We start from the raw sequence: 16413 nt of genomic DNA, 5'->3' as shown, positions 1-16413 counted from the left end.
AGGTAAATAGCATGAGCTATACCGAAAGAGGAAGAGGAACGTCACCGGACACAGGTGAGCCATACTGTCTCTATGTCTATGTCTCAATCGATCTATATAAAAATCTCACTATAACTAAAACAATCGCATGCTCGATCTTATTCTTTATTTATATCTCTATCTCTATATCTATTTATATATGTATATATATATATATATATATATATATATATGTATGTATATATATATATATATATATATATATATATATATATATATATATATATATATATATATATATATATATATATATATATATATATATATATATATATATATATATATATATATATATATATATATATATATATATATATATATATATATATATATATATATATATATATATATATATACAACCCTTCTGTAAGTGATTCAGAATTAATATTCTCCATGAAAACCATATCACATCTAATCTAAGGCTTAGTAAATAATGCCGATACAACCAGACACTTATTTCTGGTAGAAATTACTGGATTTAGAAGAAACGGTAGAAGTAATCAAGAAGTTTAGTATGCATTGGCAGACTTGAATTCAATTAGAATTCGATTTTCTCATTATCGTTTGCTATAAAATTTGAAATCAAATTTCATTATTACATAATTTAATGTTTACTTAGAAGTGTTGTACATGTAAATATTTACAGGTGTTTCCTGAGTCACCTGGTGGGATCGTCTTATGTCTTGTTGACTTTTCAGTTTTAAAATACTAATTATGTAATGGTGATTATTAAGTTACAAAAACCTTAACCTGTTAGCATTATGTGTTTGATCATATATAGTTTGAATTTTGCCCTGATGAAAAGGTGGACTGATTATGTCTTAAATTAAGTGGACTGATTATGTCTTAAATTAAGTGGCCTGATGTGATAACTGATACTCCAAGTCTCGTATCTTTCTGATTAGTATTGATTAGAGGGAGCTTGCTGGTGGTTGCTACTCCAATCAGTGTCATTACAATTAATCCTTGCCTCCTTGGTAAGATTCTTGATCTGTTGAATAGAACTGGGAAGTAGTAGTTATAGCACCATGGTCAGTGAGTTGTGCTCATGATTGGTGTTCCTACTTGGCAGTATCTTGGAGATGCTGTGGAATTGACGAGGGTATTGAATCATTTAAGAGGAGTATGTAATAGCCAATATCTTGAGTGCTATGAGAAGTACAGCAAGGTTGCATGCATAATGTAGGATAGTAGCTTAGTACAAGTTTCATGACCATAACCATTTCTGGCCCATTTTGTTTGGGTTTATAAATGTTGTTTACACCTAACTTTTTAGCTATTTGATTTGAATATGTAGAAAATAAAGATAAGTTGGAATTTACATCAATAATGTGTTTGTTAATATCATGAATAATGAAATGCGAGTGCTAAGAGCATAAAATCTGTACTGATAGTTACTTATATCCACTGGGTAACAAGAGAAGAGTTGGGTTTACCGATTAAGAGAGGAAATCATTTGCAACAAATTAACTTTTTATCTAGGGGATTTTCCCTGTTTTTTCATTTTCTATGTTAGGACTAGAAATAGGTATTGAGATGAACCTAGCTACTGGCATTCTAGTGGCACAATTGTCTCTGCAACATTGACAGAATAAAAAGCAACAACAAAAGACTTTAACCTTTTCTGGAAGATGTGAATTGTCGTGAGAGGTATGATGAGACAGAGCTTTAAGAGGCATTTCATATGAGTCTTTGATACATTCTGTATCAGTGGTGCCTGCAGAGGAAAGGAAAAAGAAAGAAGAGTAGAGAAACATGAGAGCAATGCTCCCCCCCAGAGTGTGAGAACGTCTCAACACTCTAATTCCATTACTGATTGCCCAAAAGATGCCCCCCTCAACAATACAGCATTCCCTTATAACAGAAAGCACTCACACCCACACTAACAAACTTCCACTACCACTAACAGAATTTGTAATTCCCTGATTGCCCCTCTAACCTTCTAGAATACATTATTTATCAGCTTTGGGCATATGGTGATACACTTTGAAGGGCTTATCCCATTTAGAAGCTTGATTCCTAACAATACCACCCCTTAACACATTTGCCTTGTCCTCAAGGCTAAATGAAGGAAATCTAGTCCAAGTAGAGGATTCTGATTCCCATGTAGCTTCCTCCACCAACTGGGACTTCCAAAGGATCAGCCACTCTGTGCAACTACCATCACTTTTGCCTTCATGAGTGGCCAACACTGATTTGGGGAAGGGGGAATCTGATTCTTCCATAGGTCTGACCAGGGGTAAAGCAGATGCATTGGAATTAGCTGTCATGGATTTCTTAAGTTGTGATACATGAAAAACCGGATGAACCTTCATGGATTTTGGAAGCTTGAGCTTATATGCCACTTCTCTGACTTGTGATAAAATTTGAAATGGTCCAAAATAATGAGTTGAGAGTTTGGGATTTATATAGCGGGCCACTGTGAGCTGTCTATGGAGACGCAGCTTAACAAACACCCATTCCCCCTCTACGAAAGACACCTCACGACAATGTTTATCTGCTTCCCTTTTCATGGATTGTTGAGCATAGTGCAGATGAACTTTCAACTGACAGAGGGCCTTGTCTCTATCAAACAACACCGAGGCTATAGAGTCCACTGATGTTTCTCCGGGCAGAAAAGGAAGCAGCGATGGAGGGGCGAGTCCATAGACGACCTCAAAGGGAGTCTTACCAATAGCTGAATAGAATGACGTGTTGTACCAGTATCCGGCCCATGAAAGCCAGAGATGCCACTTAGTTGGTTGTTTAGAAGCAAAACAACGCAAGTAGGTCTCCAAACACATGTTAGCCACCTCCGTTTGACTGTCAGTCTGAGGGTGATAAGTTGTGCTCATCCTCAGCAATGTTCCCTAGAGTCTAAACAACTCACCCTAGAATTTGCTCAAGAATAAAGGATCTCGATCGCTAATAATGGATTTAGAAAATCCATCCAATTTAGCTACTTCTAGGATAAACACTTCCGCCACCTACGAGCTGTGTAGGGGTGTTTCAACGATAGAAAATGAGTGTATTTGGATAATCTATCCACAACCACCAGGATCGCGTCATACTCCTAAGAGCGAGATATATCGGAAATGAAATCCAGTGATATATCCTCCCACACTACTTATGGAATGGGAATGGGTTACAGTAACCCAACAAAGACAAAGCCTGGTATTCGTGTGGATAACAAATATCGTAGTGGCGGATATAATCCATAATACTATTTTTCATCCCTTTCCAATAGAAATTCACTACCAAATGTCTATATGTCTTAGTGAAACCTGAATGGCCTCCAATCGCCATAGAGTGAACTTCTGCTAAGAGTATTGGAATGAGAGTAGAAGTCTTAGGTAACATTTACACCCCTTAAAAAAAAAGTAGGCCATCCCGTTGAACATATTGCGGCGTTGATGTTGGATCACTCTGGATCCGGGAAGACAATTGACTCAACTCTGCATCCTACTAAATCTCGTTGTGAAGGGTCAGAAAATCCACCCATAATGGGCTAATAGTAATGGCTCCCAACTCTCCTGAGCTCATCTATTGTGAAAAGGCATCAACGACATTATTCTCCAACACAGGCTTGCACACCACTTCGAATTGGAACCCCAATAACTTCACCAACCAACATTTCTGATCAATGGTCGTGAGCCTATATTGCAACAAATGACATAAGTTGTTGTGGTCAGTATAGACCTTAAAACTCCCAAAAGGTAATGCCACCAGTGTTGCCCCGAAAGAGCTAAAGCCATGATCTCTTTTTCTTAAACTAATTTGGCTTATGTCTTAGGGGCGAGGGCTTTACTGAAATATGCAATGGCTTGACGATTTTGCATCAAGACAGCCTCGATTCCACGGCCTGAGGTGTCGCATTCAATCACAAACAACATTGTTTGAGCAAGGCAAATGCTCTCTCCTGGTCCTCACCCCAAAAGAAACCCTCTTTCTTTGTTAACGTCGTCAATGGCTGAGCCATCTTACCATAATCATAGATGAATCTTCTGTAGTACCCTACAAGCCCCAAAAATCCACGGATTTCTTTGGTGGTGGTTGGAGTGGGCCACTCCAAAACTGGGCAAACCTTCGAGGGATCCATTTGAAATCCCGTGGAAGAAATGGCATGGCCTAGGTAATCAATTGAAGTAAGGCCAAATGACCACTCTATTGATTCACCACAAAGAAGTGAAGGGCCAGTAAGGAAAGAACTTCATTCAAGTGCAACAAGTGCGTAGACCAGTTTGGACTATATATCAGAATATTATTGAAGAAGTGAGCACAAATCGACAAAGGAGAGTTCGCAAAACAATGTTCATGGTTGATTGGAAGGTGGTTGGGGCGTTAATGAGACCAAAGGGCATCATGAGGTACTCGTAATGGCCTTCATGAGTGCAGAATGTTGTTTTGGGGATGTCTGATTCCCTCATGCGAATTTGATGAAAGCTAGATTTCAAATCAAGTTTGGAAAAGACACGAGAGGCATGAAGCTCACCAATGAGCTCATTAATGGTCGAGATAGGGTACTTATCTAAGACAATGACCTTGTTGAGGGCCCTAAAGTCCACGCACATCCTCTATAAGTCATCCTTCTTATTCACCAAGATGACGAGGCTCAAAAAGGGGGTAATAGAGTGTCGAATAATACCCTCAGTTAGGAGCTCCTGAACTTGACGCTCTATCTCGTCCTTATGATGGTATGCATATCGATAAGGTCACACACTGACTGGGTTGGTGCCGGGAAGCAGAGTAATGGAGTGGTCATAATTGCACCAAAGTGGAAGGCCTTGTTGAGGAAGAAAATTTGACTTATGAGAAGACAACACATGTTGCAATTTTGGAGGTAGTTCAATGTCGGGGGGTCGCGGAGGGAAAGAGTTCTCCTAAGCCAAGCTCTGGAGCAATCCTTGGAGTGCAAAGGTTTGAGGATGCTCGTGAAGATGGTATCCCTGCAACGAGATTGTTTGGTTGTGATTGTCGAAACTAATGGTCTTCCTTTGCCAATCATTGGTAGTTTGTCCCACAGTCTCCAGCCATGCTCTCCCTAAAATTATGTCAACTCCTCCTAAATCTAACAAACAAGCATCCACGACCACGGTGTAGCTGCCCACCTTGACACAGACAACATGACAAATGCCCTGAGAAGAGCATTTTGAGCCATTAGCCAAACCCACATTGAACAAATCCGTGGGTGTCACCTCCATATTCAACGAGGACAGTAATTCACGAGCGATGAAGTTGTGTGTCGCACCGCTTTCCACGAGCAGAAAGATGGAGTAGCCAATCAGTTCACCCTCCAACTTGATGGTGCGTGACTTGGCTAAATCTCGAGGAGCCAGAGCTCTATAATCCATAATTTGGTAAAGCATCGTCTCACCCTCATCAAAAGGAGGGTCATCGGTCGGGGGTGAGTTCGGTGGCTTTCGTCACCTTTCCTAATGAGAAGACACAAATGGCGACTTGGGCAAAGGTGGGTCAGACCCCATTTTCCCCCACATTTGAAACAAAGGCCACGATTACGTCGATCCATCAGCTCTGGGTATGAAAGATTTTGAGTACCCGCCCGTGTGTTGGATCTGGGCCCAGAACAGGTCTTGTTGTCTTGAGGCCCATTAGAAGAGCCCATAGACCTTATAGGACTCATTGGCTCAAAAAGTTGGGAGCGGTGTTTGTCACTGGTCACATAATTTTCGAAGAATGAGGAACGCGACAAGGGGGAGGGACGAGCATTGGAACCACTCGTTGAGAGGGGGAGCGATCCAATTTTCGTTCAATTAGACGAGCAGCAGAGATTAGGCAATGATGATTTGGAGGTTCAAACATGAACACCTCTATTCGAATGTCCTCACGTAGACCACCTAGAAAGAACCCCATATATTGGTCCTTAGAGAGCGGAGGCACCTGGGCCATGAGAACCTCGAAAGCCTCCACATATTCGTCAACAGTGGCAGATTGATGAAGGAGCTTGAGTTGAGCAAAAGGATTACCCAACTAGTTGTTGCCATAGCGGTCTAAGAGGGCTCGTTTGAAGGACTCCCAATGGAGGTGTGGGTCGGAGTAGGAGAGGACTTTATACCAGTGCCATGTCATGCCCTTCATACAAATCTGAGCAAAGGAAATACGCATTTCTGGTTGGGGTGTGTTGGACTGAAAAATAGGTCTCCACTTTGGCTAACCACCCAACAGGGCCAGTGTCGGAAAATGGGGGTAGTTCCACGTGCTTTGAGTAAAGGTGGTTGTCGTCAAAGGGAGGACAAAGCGGACTAGCGGAGGAGGAAGAATGAGACTCACACATTTCAGTACAAAGGAAGGAGACAAAGTGCGAGAGCTCACTAACGGAGTAGAAGAGTGAGTCAAGCTTGGTTCATTGAAAAGAAATGACAGACTCGTGGGATTGAAGGGTGAGATTGATGGCAGCGAGGTCGGCCACTATGGAATCGAGACGTTGGGTCGTCATTCGCGTGCACATGTGAAGAAGGGTGATGTCTCTCAATGAAAGCACCAATGATACACTCTATATCAATGGTGCCAAAGAAAGAAAGAAAGAAGAGTAGAGAAATATCTGAGAGCAATGCTCCCCGCAAAGTGTGAAAACGTCTTAACACTCTAATTCCATTACTGATTGCCCAAAAGATGCTCCCTCAACAATACAACATTCCCTTATAACAGAAAGCACTCACACACACACTGACAAACTTCCACTACCACTAACAGACCACTAACAAAATTTATAATTCTCTGACTGCCCTTCTAACCTTCTTTAATACATTATTTATCAGCTTTGGGCCTACGGTGATACAATTTGAAGGGCTTATCCCATTTAGAAGCCTGATTCCTAATAGTGTTGTTGTTGTCTTCTTGCTATTCCTTTCCACCATCTCCACAAGATGGTCCTTGGAAGGGATGAGTGTAAACCAGAGGGAGAATTTCTACTTACCAGAATCTTTTCCTTGTGAGGTAAATGCTTTAGCTAATCAAATTAAAGTTTTAGACATGGAAGTTGAGCATGTTACTATGATATGCCAGGATTATGTATAGGAACAACAAAGTAAAAAGATTTCATAGGAGCTTATAGTGATAAAATGTGTCCTAATTGGTACTTTGGAGCAACTACCTCAATCAAATGTTGGTTGTTCAATCACCTCCACTAAAGAGATGCCCATTCACTCCAATGCAAGATGATACATTTATTAACCTATTAACAATAGTATAAGCTAAATACATAGGTGAAAAAAAAATCCCTTAAATGATGTGTAGTCTCATAAAATATTACCACTACGTAAGAGTATATGCAACACAATTGTTTATGCAAGTTGTTTAAAAATAAGATGCATTGCTACAAAAATTGTGGTTGGAGCATTTGATGTAGTGTTTCTTATACAAGCAACGTTTTACTACTTTTTTTTTTATCAATATAAAGGTACTTTCCCAGGCAAAAAACAATGAAAGAAATTAAATTAAGCACTCACTTTTGCAAGCATAGTATTGAAGTGAATTTTTGTGTAGAGTTCTTAAAATGTGATATTGTAAGACCCATAAATTTAAGATAAGCAACACATTTAAACAATCATGCATTGTAGATGCACTAAATCATTTAATTTGCTTTTGGAATAAACTTCAAATTTATGACTTTGTCAATCAGAGGGAGCATTACTTTAATGTACTTGCATACTATTTTTAAAATTAATTTTTAATATTTTTTATCTTATAATATAATATTTTAAAAAAAATTATAAAAATTAAGTAAAGATCAATAACACAATTAATATTGAAATATGTTATAATATATTTTATAATAAATCTTAATATTATAACATATTTGACATGATTATACAATTTTTTATATCAAAATTTAATATTTATAATTTTTATTATCTTTAAGATCATTCTTCATATTATGTATTATATATTATCTTTGGTAGGGTCTTCTTACTAACAATAGTTTTTCTAATAAAACTCCAACTTAAGATTTTGCTTAAGGGATTCAACCCTAGTACTACTTGGATGAATGATATATAGTAATTCTTCACTCAAAAATAGTCCAAATAATAAATATGTTTGACCAATAAGATATTGGTGACTTGGTAATAAAGTAATTATCTTATTTTATCTTATCATATTTGGATCACAAAGTAAATCCAAAAATAAAATAAAATAAAAAGACATTAATTGATTTTCAAATTGAATAAAAATCTATAAATTTAATTTAATAAAAAAATTAATATAATATTTTTGAAAATTTAATATAATTGTTAAATAGATTATAAGATGAACCGACTTGATTCACTTTGACAACTCTAATCTTTGAATGTAGATAAACCTCTTCAATAGGATAGGATATGTCAAAATCATGATAAACTCTTAAACTATGGGATGCTTGAGATAACACACACATAGCTTGACAATACTAGTGTTTTATCATAATTGCATGATAGTTTTTAAAACTAATTCCTAATATTATTTTTTAATCTTATAATATATTTGATGGATCAACAAAACGTTTACGTCTTAAAAGACAAATCAAAATTCTTAATTATTTTTATTAGATGCAAACAAATATAAAGGTAAAATGTTGTGTGATATGCGTCTGAGATATTTTCGTAACATCTGCATATGATGTTTTTTCAGACAATAGGTAGATAGTCATGATTTGCTGCCGCATGTGGTATAATCTTTAAAACTTATTTATTACTCTATGTCTAAGATTCTATTTGTAGAAACATTCACATGCTGCAATTTCTCGTACACAGAAGACTTAAACAAATTTGTCTCTGCATGAGGAAATGACGTGCATTAAATGCACCCAACGACCCTCTTTTATCAAACGAAGATCAAATGAAGATTTACCTATTATGAGACAACGAATACTTGAAGACGAAGCCTATATAAACCAGAAGAAGTAGGAAGTAGTTAATCTTACACAAATATTTCTTACTCTTGTCCTTCAATTAGACTCTATGTATATTTTTGTAAGATCATAAAAAACTCTCAAAACAACTTGAACACCCTGGGAGAAAATGGCTAATGGTTGTTTTTGTTTATGCGTCTATAAGATGATTTTGTTTTAGTCTCTTAGCAATCCTCAACCACAAGTCTTGTTGATTTGTTTTGCGCCTACAATTCAGAATAAAGAATACTTGGTATTGATCAAACTTGGGACATAGTTTTATTTATAATGGTCAGAAGTGATCTTAATATAATACTTGTGTCTTGTGAAAGTTAGTATAACATGGTGGTTTTCCAAGAATCGGACGTAATTTCACTCATAGAGACAAACCAATATAACTCCATGTGTCTGTTTACTTTTTTGCTTTTAACTTGAGTCTGGATTGTGTTTCAGTCCTCGAGAGATACCCTGTGTTTTTTTTCTAACTCATTTTTTATGGAATGCTTTTGTAATAAAGGTTATTATATTTTCTTACAAAGTTATTTTTAAAGATGAAAAACTTTGTTGATTTTAAATTTTGTTTACAATTATGCTAAATTACAATTCAACATCTTCTTCTTGTGATATTTGCCTTTATAATATTATTTCTTTTTAATTATAAAAATAAGTAAAAGAACACTAAAGAATTAGTATTGAATATTTTATAATAAATCTTAATATTATTTTAACATGTCATGATAAAAGAAAAGAACATTATGAAATAATTGATATTTTTTTATCAAAATATAATATTTATAATTTTGATCAACTTTAATATTATTCTCACAAATTAAAAATATTAAAATAATATTTTTTAATATTTTGTTAATAATATTTATTTAATTTTTAATATTTTGTTTAATAATTTTATAACATATTCTTACATATTTTATCTTCATTATTTATTTTCTTAGAATCTAACCGTTAAAATTAATTATTTGTTAGAACCTTTAACTTTTAAGAAAATAAATGAAGAATAAATATTTTATTTTATTTTTTTTTGAAATAATTTGATCCCTTATATTGGTGTATCAAATAACTAATTATAATACTACTATAATAAGGTAATTATTTTATTTTAATTATATCTTAATCATTAAATGAAACTCAAAATAAAATACAATAATATAATAAAAAAATTATTTAATTTTTATATTTTAATAAAATATTATAAATTTTTAATTAAAAAACTTTTAAAAAGATGTTTCTTTTAGATTAAATATAATTAGATTAAAAATTAACTTTTTTTCCACAATAAAATGTTGAAAATACGCTAACTTACATGCGAACGCACAGACGCTAGTAATTAACTTATGCAATTACATTAAAATGCCACGTTGTCCACTTCCGGTGAATTGGCAATATCTGATTGGTTCAGTGACGACTGGGATACATACAAGTCCAGAAAACTAAACAGAAAAAAAGATTTCACCGTAGCAATCTCCCATAAAGGTCTTTGTACATGTACTAGTGCACCCTGCAAAACAAAAGAAACAACCTTTAACAACACCACCAACAATGGGAGCACGAAAGAGACTCTCTTCTTCCGAACCTCCTTCTTCTTCTCCTCCCGCAACAAATGAAAACACAAACACAACTGCCAAACCCACCATAACAGACCCTCCAATCGCGCCTCCCAAATGGGGTCTTCTTCTGAAGCTCTCTCTCTTTTTGCTCCCTTACTTGTACCTCCTCTTTCACCACTACCCCATCGAGCCGGAGCTCCGAAGTTCGATCCTCATCAACGCCGGAATGAGCCTCGCGGGGCTCTTCGTCACGGTCAAGATGATCCCCGTCGCGTCCCGCTACGTCCAGAAGCGGAACCTCTTTGGGTATGACATCAACAAGAAGGGCACCCCTCAGGGAACCGTCAAAGTGTGAGTATTTTTCCCCCCTCTTGATTCCTCCTTTTATTTAATATTGTTTTTGTTTTTATGAAGTGGGTTGCTTTGGATTTTGATTTCGAGATCTGGGTGTCTATTTTTTTTTTAACCATGGGTGGTTTATCAGTGATTTCGTTGTTTTTACATATATATAATTTGTGTGTGGAGCATTTGGTTGGATTTGGGAGGGGATTTTCAGTTTGAGATATAATTTTTTTCTTTCTTTTATGATCGAGTTTTGTTCTAATATGCAATTCCATGTGATCGTTAGTAGGATTTTGATTTTTGTTGTTTTCTTTAAAGAAAATCATATTGTGTGTGGAACATTTGGTTGGATTTGGCAGTAAATTTTCTGTTTGAGATATAAATTTTTTCTTTCTTTTGTGTTTTTATTTTTTTCATCAAAAAATGTTGGTTTTGTTAGCAGAGGATAGAACCCGGGACCTTTCCCTTCTTCCGTTCTCCCTTAACCATCCAACCCACCTTATATCTCCTTTTCCGTTCTTTTGTGATGGAGTTCTGTTCTAGTATGCAATTCCATGTGAACGTTAGTTTCCTTTTGGATCCCATACTTGTTGTTCTTGGATTTTTCGATAAATGTCTCTGGATTTATTTATTTACCTATTTATGTAAGTTGATGTTGACTAGCACGGGGTTCTGTTTCTTTATTTAAACTCTGAAGTTTGGTACTTAATGTTCTGAAAACCTTTATGATGTTGCTATCTACCAGACTAATACTAAAATTTGATAATGCCATAAACATGTATGTATTAGCTGAAGCTGTTTGAGTTGTTCAAATGATTTTATGTTATTTTTCCTTCATTCTTTTGTCAATGGAAATTCTTGAATTTGAAATTTTTAGTTTAGATTTTAAGTGGAAATGTGTGATAAGAATAAGAAAGTGTCACAACTACCAAACAGGTTGTTTTGGCTGATGGTTTAATTTAATATTTGATTATTGTGCATGGAACTTGCAGATCAAAATATTTGGGTGTATAAGAGTGAGAAGAGAAAGTTAAATTGATGAGTGCCTGAGAGAGATTATTACCGTATATAGTTAAGAAAGTTAAATTGATGAGTGTGAGAGAGATTATTACTGTACATAGTTAAAGGTTATGAAAAATGTAGTTAAAAAAGTCATGCAGAGAACAAAACTATAGCTAGGTCTATATGGTACTATACTACTAAATTCATGAAGTATTTATATGTCTTGTATGCATAGGAGGGAAAGTATTGTAATCTGCTATCATAAATTTTTGGTACTAAGTTTTGATTGTGCTACCTTTTTCTTCGCAGGCCTGAGTCATTAGGTATAGTTGTTGGTATTGTCTTCTTGGTTGTGGCAATCTTGTTTCAGTATTTTAACTTCACAGCAGATTCGAATGTAAGTTATGTGTATGGTAAATCTGAGTATTTAGTTCAACTCTAATATCTTGTAACTGATATCAATAGAAGAAAGGAGCACTTTGTGAATTATTTTTGGTTTTGCAGTGGCTTGTTGAATACAATGCAGCGCTAGCGTGCATCTGTTTCATGACATTGCTAGGATTTGTTGACGATGTCCTTGATGTCCCATGGAGAGTGTGAGTATATAAGTTTTCATCATTTGCTTCCTGAATTTGTGCTTGTTAACTAATGTTAGAGTAGTTTCGTTTTTGACTTTATGTCAATGTGAAGAACAGAAAATTACTACTCCCATCAATTGCTGCACTTCCTTTGTTAATGGCATATGCTGGACACACAACTATAGTTATACCAAAGCCACTTGTCCCACACATTGGGATTGAGGTTTTGGATCTTGGTAAGCTTTTTCTACCTTTATGTAAATGACACTTGAGGAGTTACTAATTACTGTAAAGATTCACTATTTTGACTTTGTTTTATGGGGCAGGATGGATGTATAAACTATATATGGGGCTATTGGCTGTTTTTTGCACAAATTCCATCAATATACATGCTGGAATAAATGGCCTTGAAGTTGGGCAGACTGTGGTTATCGCATCAGCTGTAAGTATCAAAGCTTGTAAAATTTAACTGAGTCCACTTTGGTCAAGGAAATTGATAATACTGTGGATGTGCAGATCCTGATACACAATATTATGCAAATTGGAGCATCAACAGATCCTGAATATAAGCTAGCACATGCATTTTCTATTTACTTAGCTCAGCCCTTGCTAGCTACCTCTTTGGCTTTACTTTCTTACAACTGGTATTCACTGATGTATCATTATCATTTCATTTGAAACCGTGTTTCACATGATAGAGTAGTTTTACCAACAGTATGGTCTTCTTGTTCTAGGTATCCCTCTTCAGTTTTTGTTGGTGATACATATACATACTTTGCTGGGATGACTATGGCTGTGATTGGTATTTTAGGCCATTTTAGGTACATCCTTACTTTTATCTGTCAATACTCTTCATTTGGCTATCCTATCTGTGTTTTTGGTGCAAACTAGGCATAGAATCATAGATATACAGGGGATTCTAAATTTGGAACTCCAGTCTTGCTTTCTGTTCTAAAGGATCAATCATAGAGACAAATATATGGTCGTTCTTCAGTTTTATAAGTTGATACTTGCTACTAAATGATTCTTTATGTGGCAATCTTTCCATTTCTCTAAAAGTAATTTGGTGAATGATTTTGCTGCCTTTTATAAGAAAAAATTGCCATGTTTCACTTTGTACAATAAATCCATGATACCTAAACTGCGAACAAATGGACGATAGAATCTTCATCTCAACCATACTTACAATATGTAGAACATGTGATAATAACCTTCCAAGTTTACTGTTACATATGATAGCAAAAGGTTGTTTGAGGTGGCGATTTTCCATTCAAGTGTAAGATTTGTGTTAAGTTCATCCTCAAGAAATATTGCTTTGCATTCTCAATAAATAACTATTTCATTTTTCTCTGAGGACTCTCCTCCAAACATCACAATGGAAGCTTTCAGTAGGTGACCTGCTTGGCCATCTGGTCATCTACTAGGATCTTGACAAGATTTTGATGACTTTATAGTTTGTTATTGAGCTTAACCATTCCACTGATGTTTATGAGCTTGCCTTACTGTGTTATTGATTTCCTGGTAATAATTTTATTATGTTATATTTTTGGCTTCAGTGAAACACTCTTGATTTTCTTCTTACCTCAAGTTTTGAACTTCCTCTTGTCACTCCCCCAGGTTTGACACTATCAGAACTTCCATTGACTTATTGAATTTGTGATAATTTAAAACTCTTATGAGCATGTCTGACATAGAATATGTTTTCCTCCAGCTTTCTGGCTATATTCCTTGTCCACGTCATCGACTGCCAAGGTAGGCATTGGTAGATGTATCTTAGTTATTGGTTCAGACATCTTGCATATACTTGTTTGGTTGAAACCTCACGTATATCATCTACTCATTCAGGTTTGACCCTCAAACTGGACTACTGACTGGGACAAATGATGGGACACTTGTTAACTTCTTTCTAAGAAATTTAGGCCGAAAGTCCGAAAAGGCACTTTGTATTTATCTTCTTGCTTTCCAGGTGATTCCCTCTCTCTCTCTCTCTCTTTTAATTCTTGTAGCTAGCATTTTTCTTTTTTCTTTTTGATTTCTATTTCCATGTAGAACATGTTAAGTTCAATAATATGGCGAACTTGGTTGTTTGTGTGATTCTAGTAAACTAGTGGTTCGAGTGTCCTAATCTGATTTCACTGATAATGGTGAACTTGCTTTATTTTGTTGGATTTGGCTCCTACTATGGAGGGCTCTTTAGAGGGAAAAAATGCAGGATATTAATCATTGATTAAAAAATCAAGAGAGCAAATTTTGATGACTTTATAGTTTGTTATTCATGTATTTTATCACAATCTCAGTATGAAACACGAACTATTCTAGTTGAAATCCTTTATATCATTGCTCATATTTTCTTTTTCTTTTTGGACAGGCTATAGCGTGCTGTTTATGTTTCTTGCTACGGTATTTCCTTGCTGGTTGGTACAAATGAAAGCACGAAGTGGATAAAAGAAAAGATATGGATGAGAACCACGCGATAGGCTGATTTTGTTGTATATCATTTTTGTAGAATAACTTAGTGAGAATAGGCATATATGTTGGTGGTGAAGGAATTTTGTTAACTTAAAGATTTTGCATAGATTTTCGTTATCTGAATGTTGTGTACTAATATCAACTTAGGGGGTGTTTGGTACAAGAAAAGTTATTTTTTACCGAGGAATCAAGATTCATGGGAATCATAAATCACGGGAATCATGATTTATAGGAATAAATAAAAATTAGTTGGTTTCTCATAAATATTTTTGGAAATATTTATATAAGATTTTTGGAAATCAAATATTAATGTGATATTTTTATCATTTTTTAAAAATTTTATCAAATTAAATGATGTAATAATTATAAGAGTACACAATCATGATAATGTTTTTTGGGAAATCCATTTTTAAACTATATTTCAATAGTAAAATTCATTTTTTTTAACTTGTGAAGGTTATATTCTCACTCCATTTCATGAGAATGTTGTGGGAAATAAAATGAAAACTCAATTATAAAATGATTCCTGGGAATGATTTTTAAAATATGTATACCAAATGTGTAGGACTTTAAGATTTCCTACTTAAGATTCTCTTAAACTTAAAAAATTCCCTACCAAACGCCTCCTTAAAAGAAATATACCAAGTTAAGTTTTATTATTATAGTTGTTGTATGGTAAGAAAGTAATATTTTTCTTTTGTGATACACTTTCATTAAACAATGCACAAATACTTAAATGAATATATATAGATATATTAACCCAATACACATAATTTACATAACGAAAAGTAAGTGAGTTCATACATATAATTAAATTTGTTAATTACATCCTCATATTAAAAGAATTATAGAATTACGGAGGAGTTTGCAAGGGTGAGTTTATTATAAAAGAAATCAACAATTATCAAATGATCATAATTAGTAAGAGAAACAATAACAAGTACCATGTTCATACACAATTATCAATCAATTCAACATACACTTAACAATTATTCATCATTTTTCATAATTCTAATCAATCATGCTCAGCATGATGCATGCACCTAACCTTAACTCTCAAATGCAATGTGGTACCATTCGTCGAGAAATAGCCTGAGCGTGTCCACGTGACACTCACACTCGAAAAAACTATGCAGTAAATGTCGAGGTCACCCTATCGTGTACAACTCCCCCCTACATGGTTATCAGCCTGAGTCACAAGGGAGTTTCAAACCGAGTGACATGCCCTCAAGTACAAGTATTTTTCCTCATGAAAAACTACAAGTACTTACTGACAAAGTTTATACTATTTTCATGCAGTATGAAGTATGTTAATTCGTTGACAAGTGTACCAATTTGTCTCAAGTAGTAAAGTACTTGAAATAGCTTGGAATGATTCTGAGTTAGTCACCAATTAGGTGATGAGTGTTTTCCAAGCTAAGGATCCCCTATTGTCCAAGTACTTTCAATAAGTAAAGTCGATTTAAGAAGAATACAATTTTGCACTCAATTATCTTCTAAGAGTAAAGAATTCAGGAGCTGGCCTGTTGTCAAAACTAGCAAGTACAAACAAAGG

General features: G+C 35.1%; 1 protein-coding gene across 1 annotated transcript; it reads left to right on the top strand.

Annotated features, from left to right (window-relative positions):
* The first annotated feature begins 10451 nt into the window (after positions 1-10451).
* LOC100801463 (UDP-N-acetylglucosamine--dolichyl-phosphate N-acetylglucosaminephosphotransferase-like) lies at positions 10452-15026 on the top strand. Its single transcript, NM_001254305.2, has 11 exons — positions 10452-10818; positions 12121-12208; positions 12316-12407; positions 12507-12625; positions 12716-12831; positions 12906-13033; positions 13124-13210; positions 13946-14006; positions 14101-14141; positions 14235-14355; positions 14758-15026. Exons 1-11 carry the CDS (start codon positions 10460-10462, stop codon positions 14815-14817), a joined length of 1272 nt encoding a protein of 423 aa, NP_001241234.1. The 5' UTR covers positions 10452-10459; the 3' UTR covers positions 14818-15026.
* Positions 15027-16413: the final 1387 nt, after the last annotated feature.

Source organism: Glycine max, chromosome 2, assembly GCF_000004515.6.
Source record: "Glycine max cultivar Williams 82 chromosome 2, Glycine_max_v4.0, whole genome shotgun sequence".
NCBI lineage: Eukaryota > Viridiplantae > Streptophyta > Magnoliopsida > Fabales > Fabaceae > Glycine > Glycine max.
The sequence above is the reverse complement of the archived record's forward strand: the minus strand, read 5'-3'. Positions and strand labels throughout refer to the sequence as shown.

Bases quoted from the DNA above. Each gene is read 5' to 3' on its own strand.
- LOC100801463 (NM_001254305.2), top strand. From the start codon at position 10,460: ATGGGAGCACGAAAGAGACTCTCTTCTTCCGAACCTCCTTCTTCTTCT. The intron at 13,034-13,123 runs GTATTCACTGAT...TTCTTGTTCTAG, and splicing joins GCTTTACTTTCTTACAACTG to GTATCCCTCTTCAGTTTTTG. The intron at 14,142-14,234 runs GTAGGCATTGGT...CTACTCATTCAG, and splicing joins CCACGTCATCGACTGCCAAG to GTTTGACCCTCAAACTGGAC.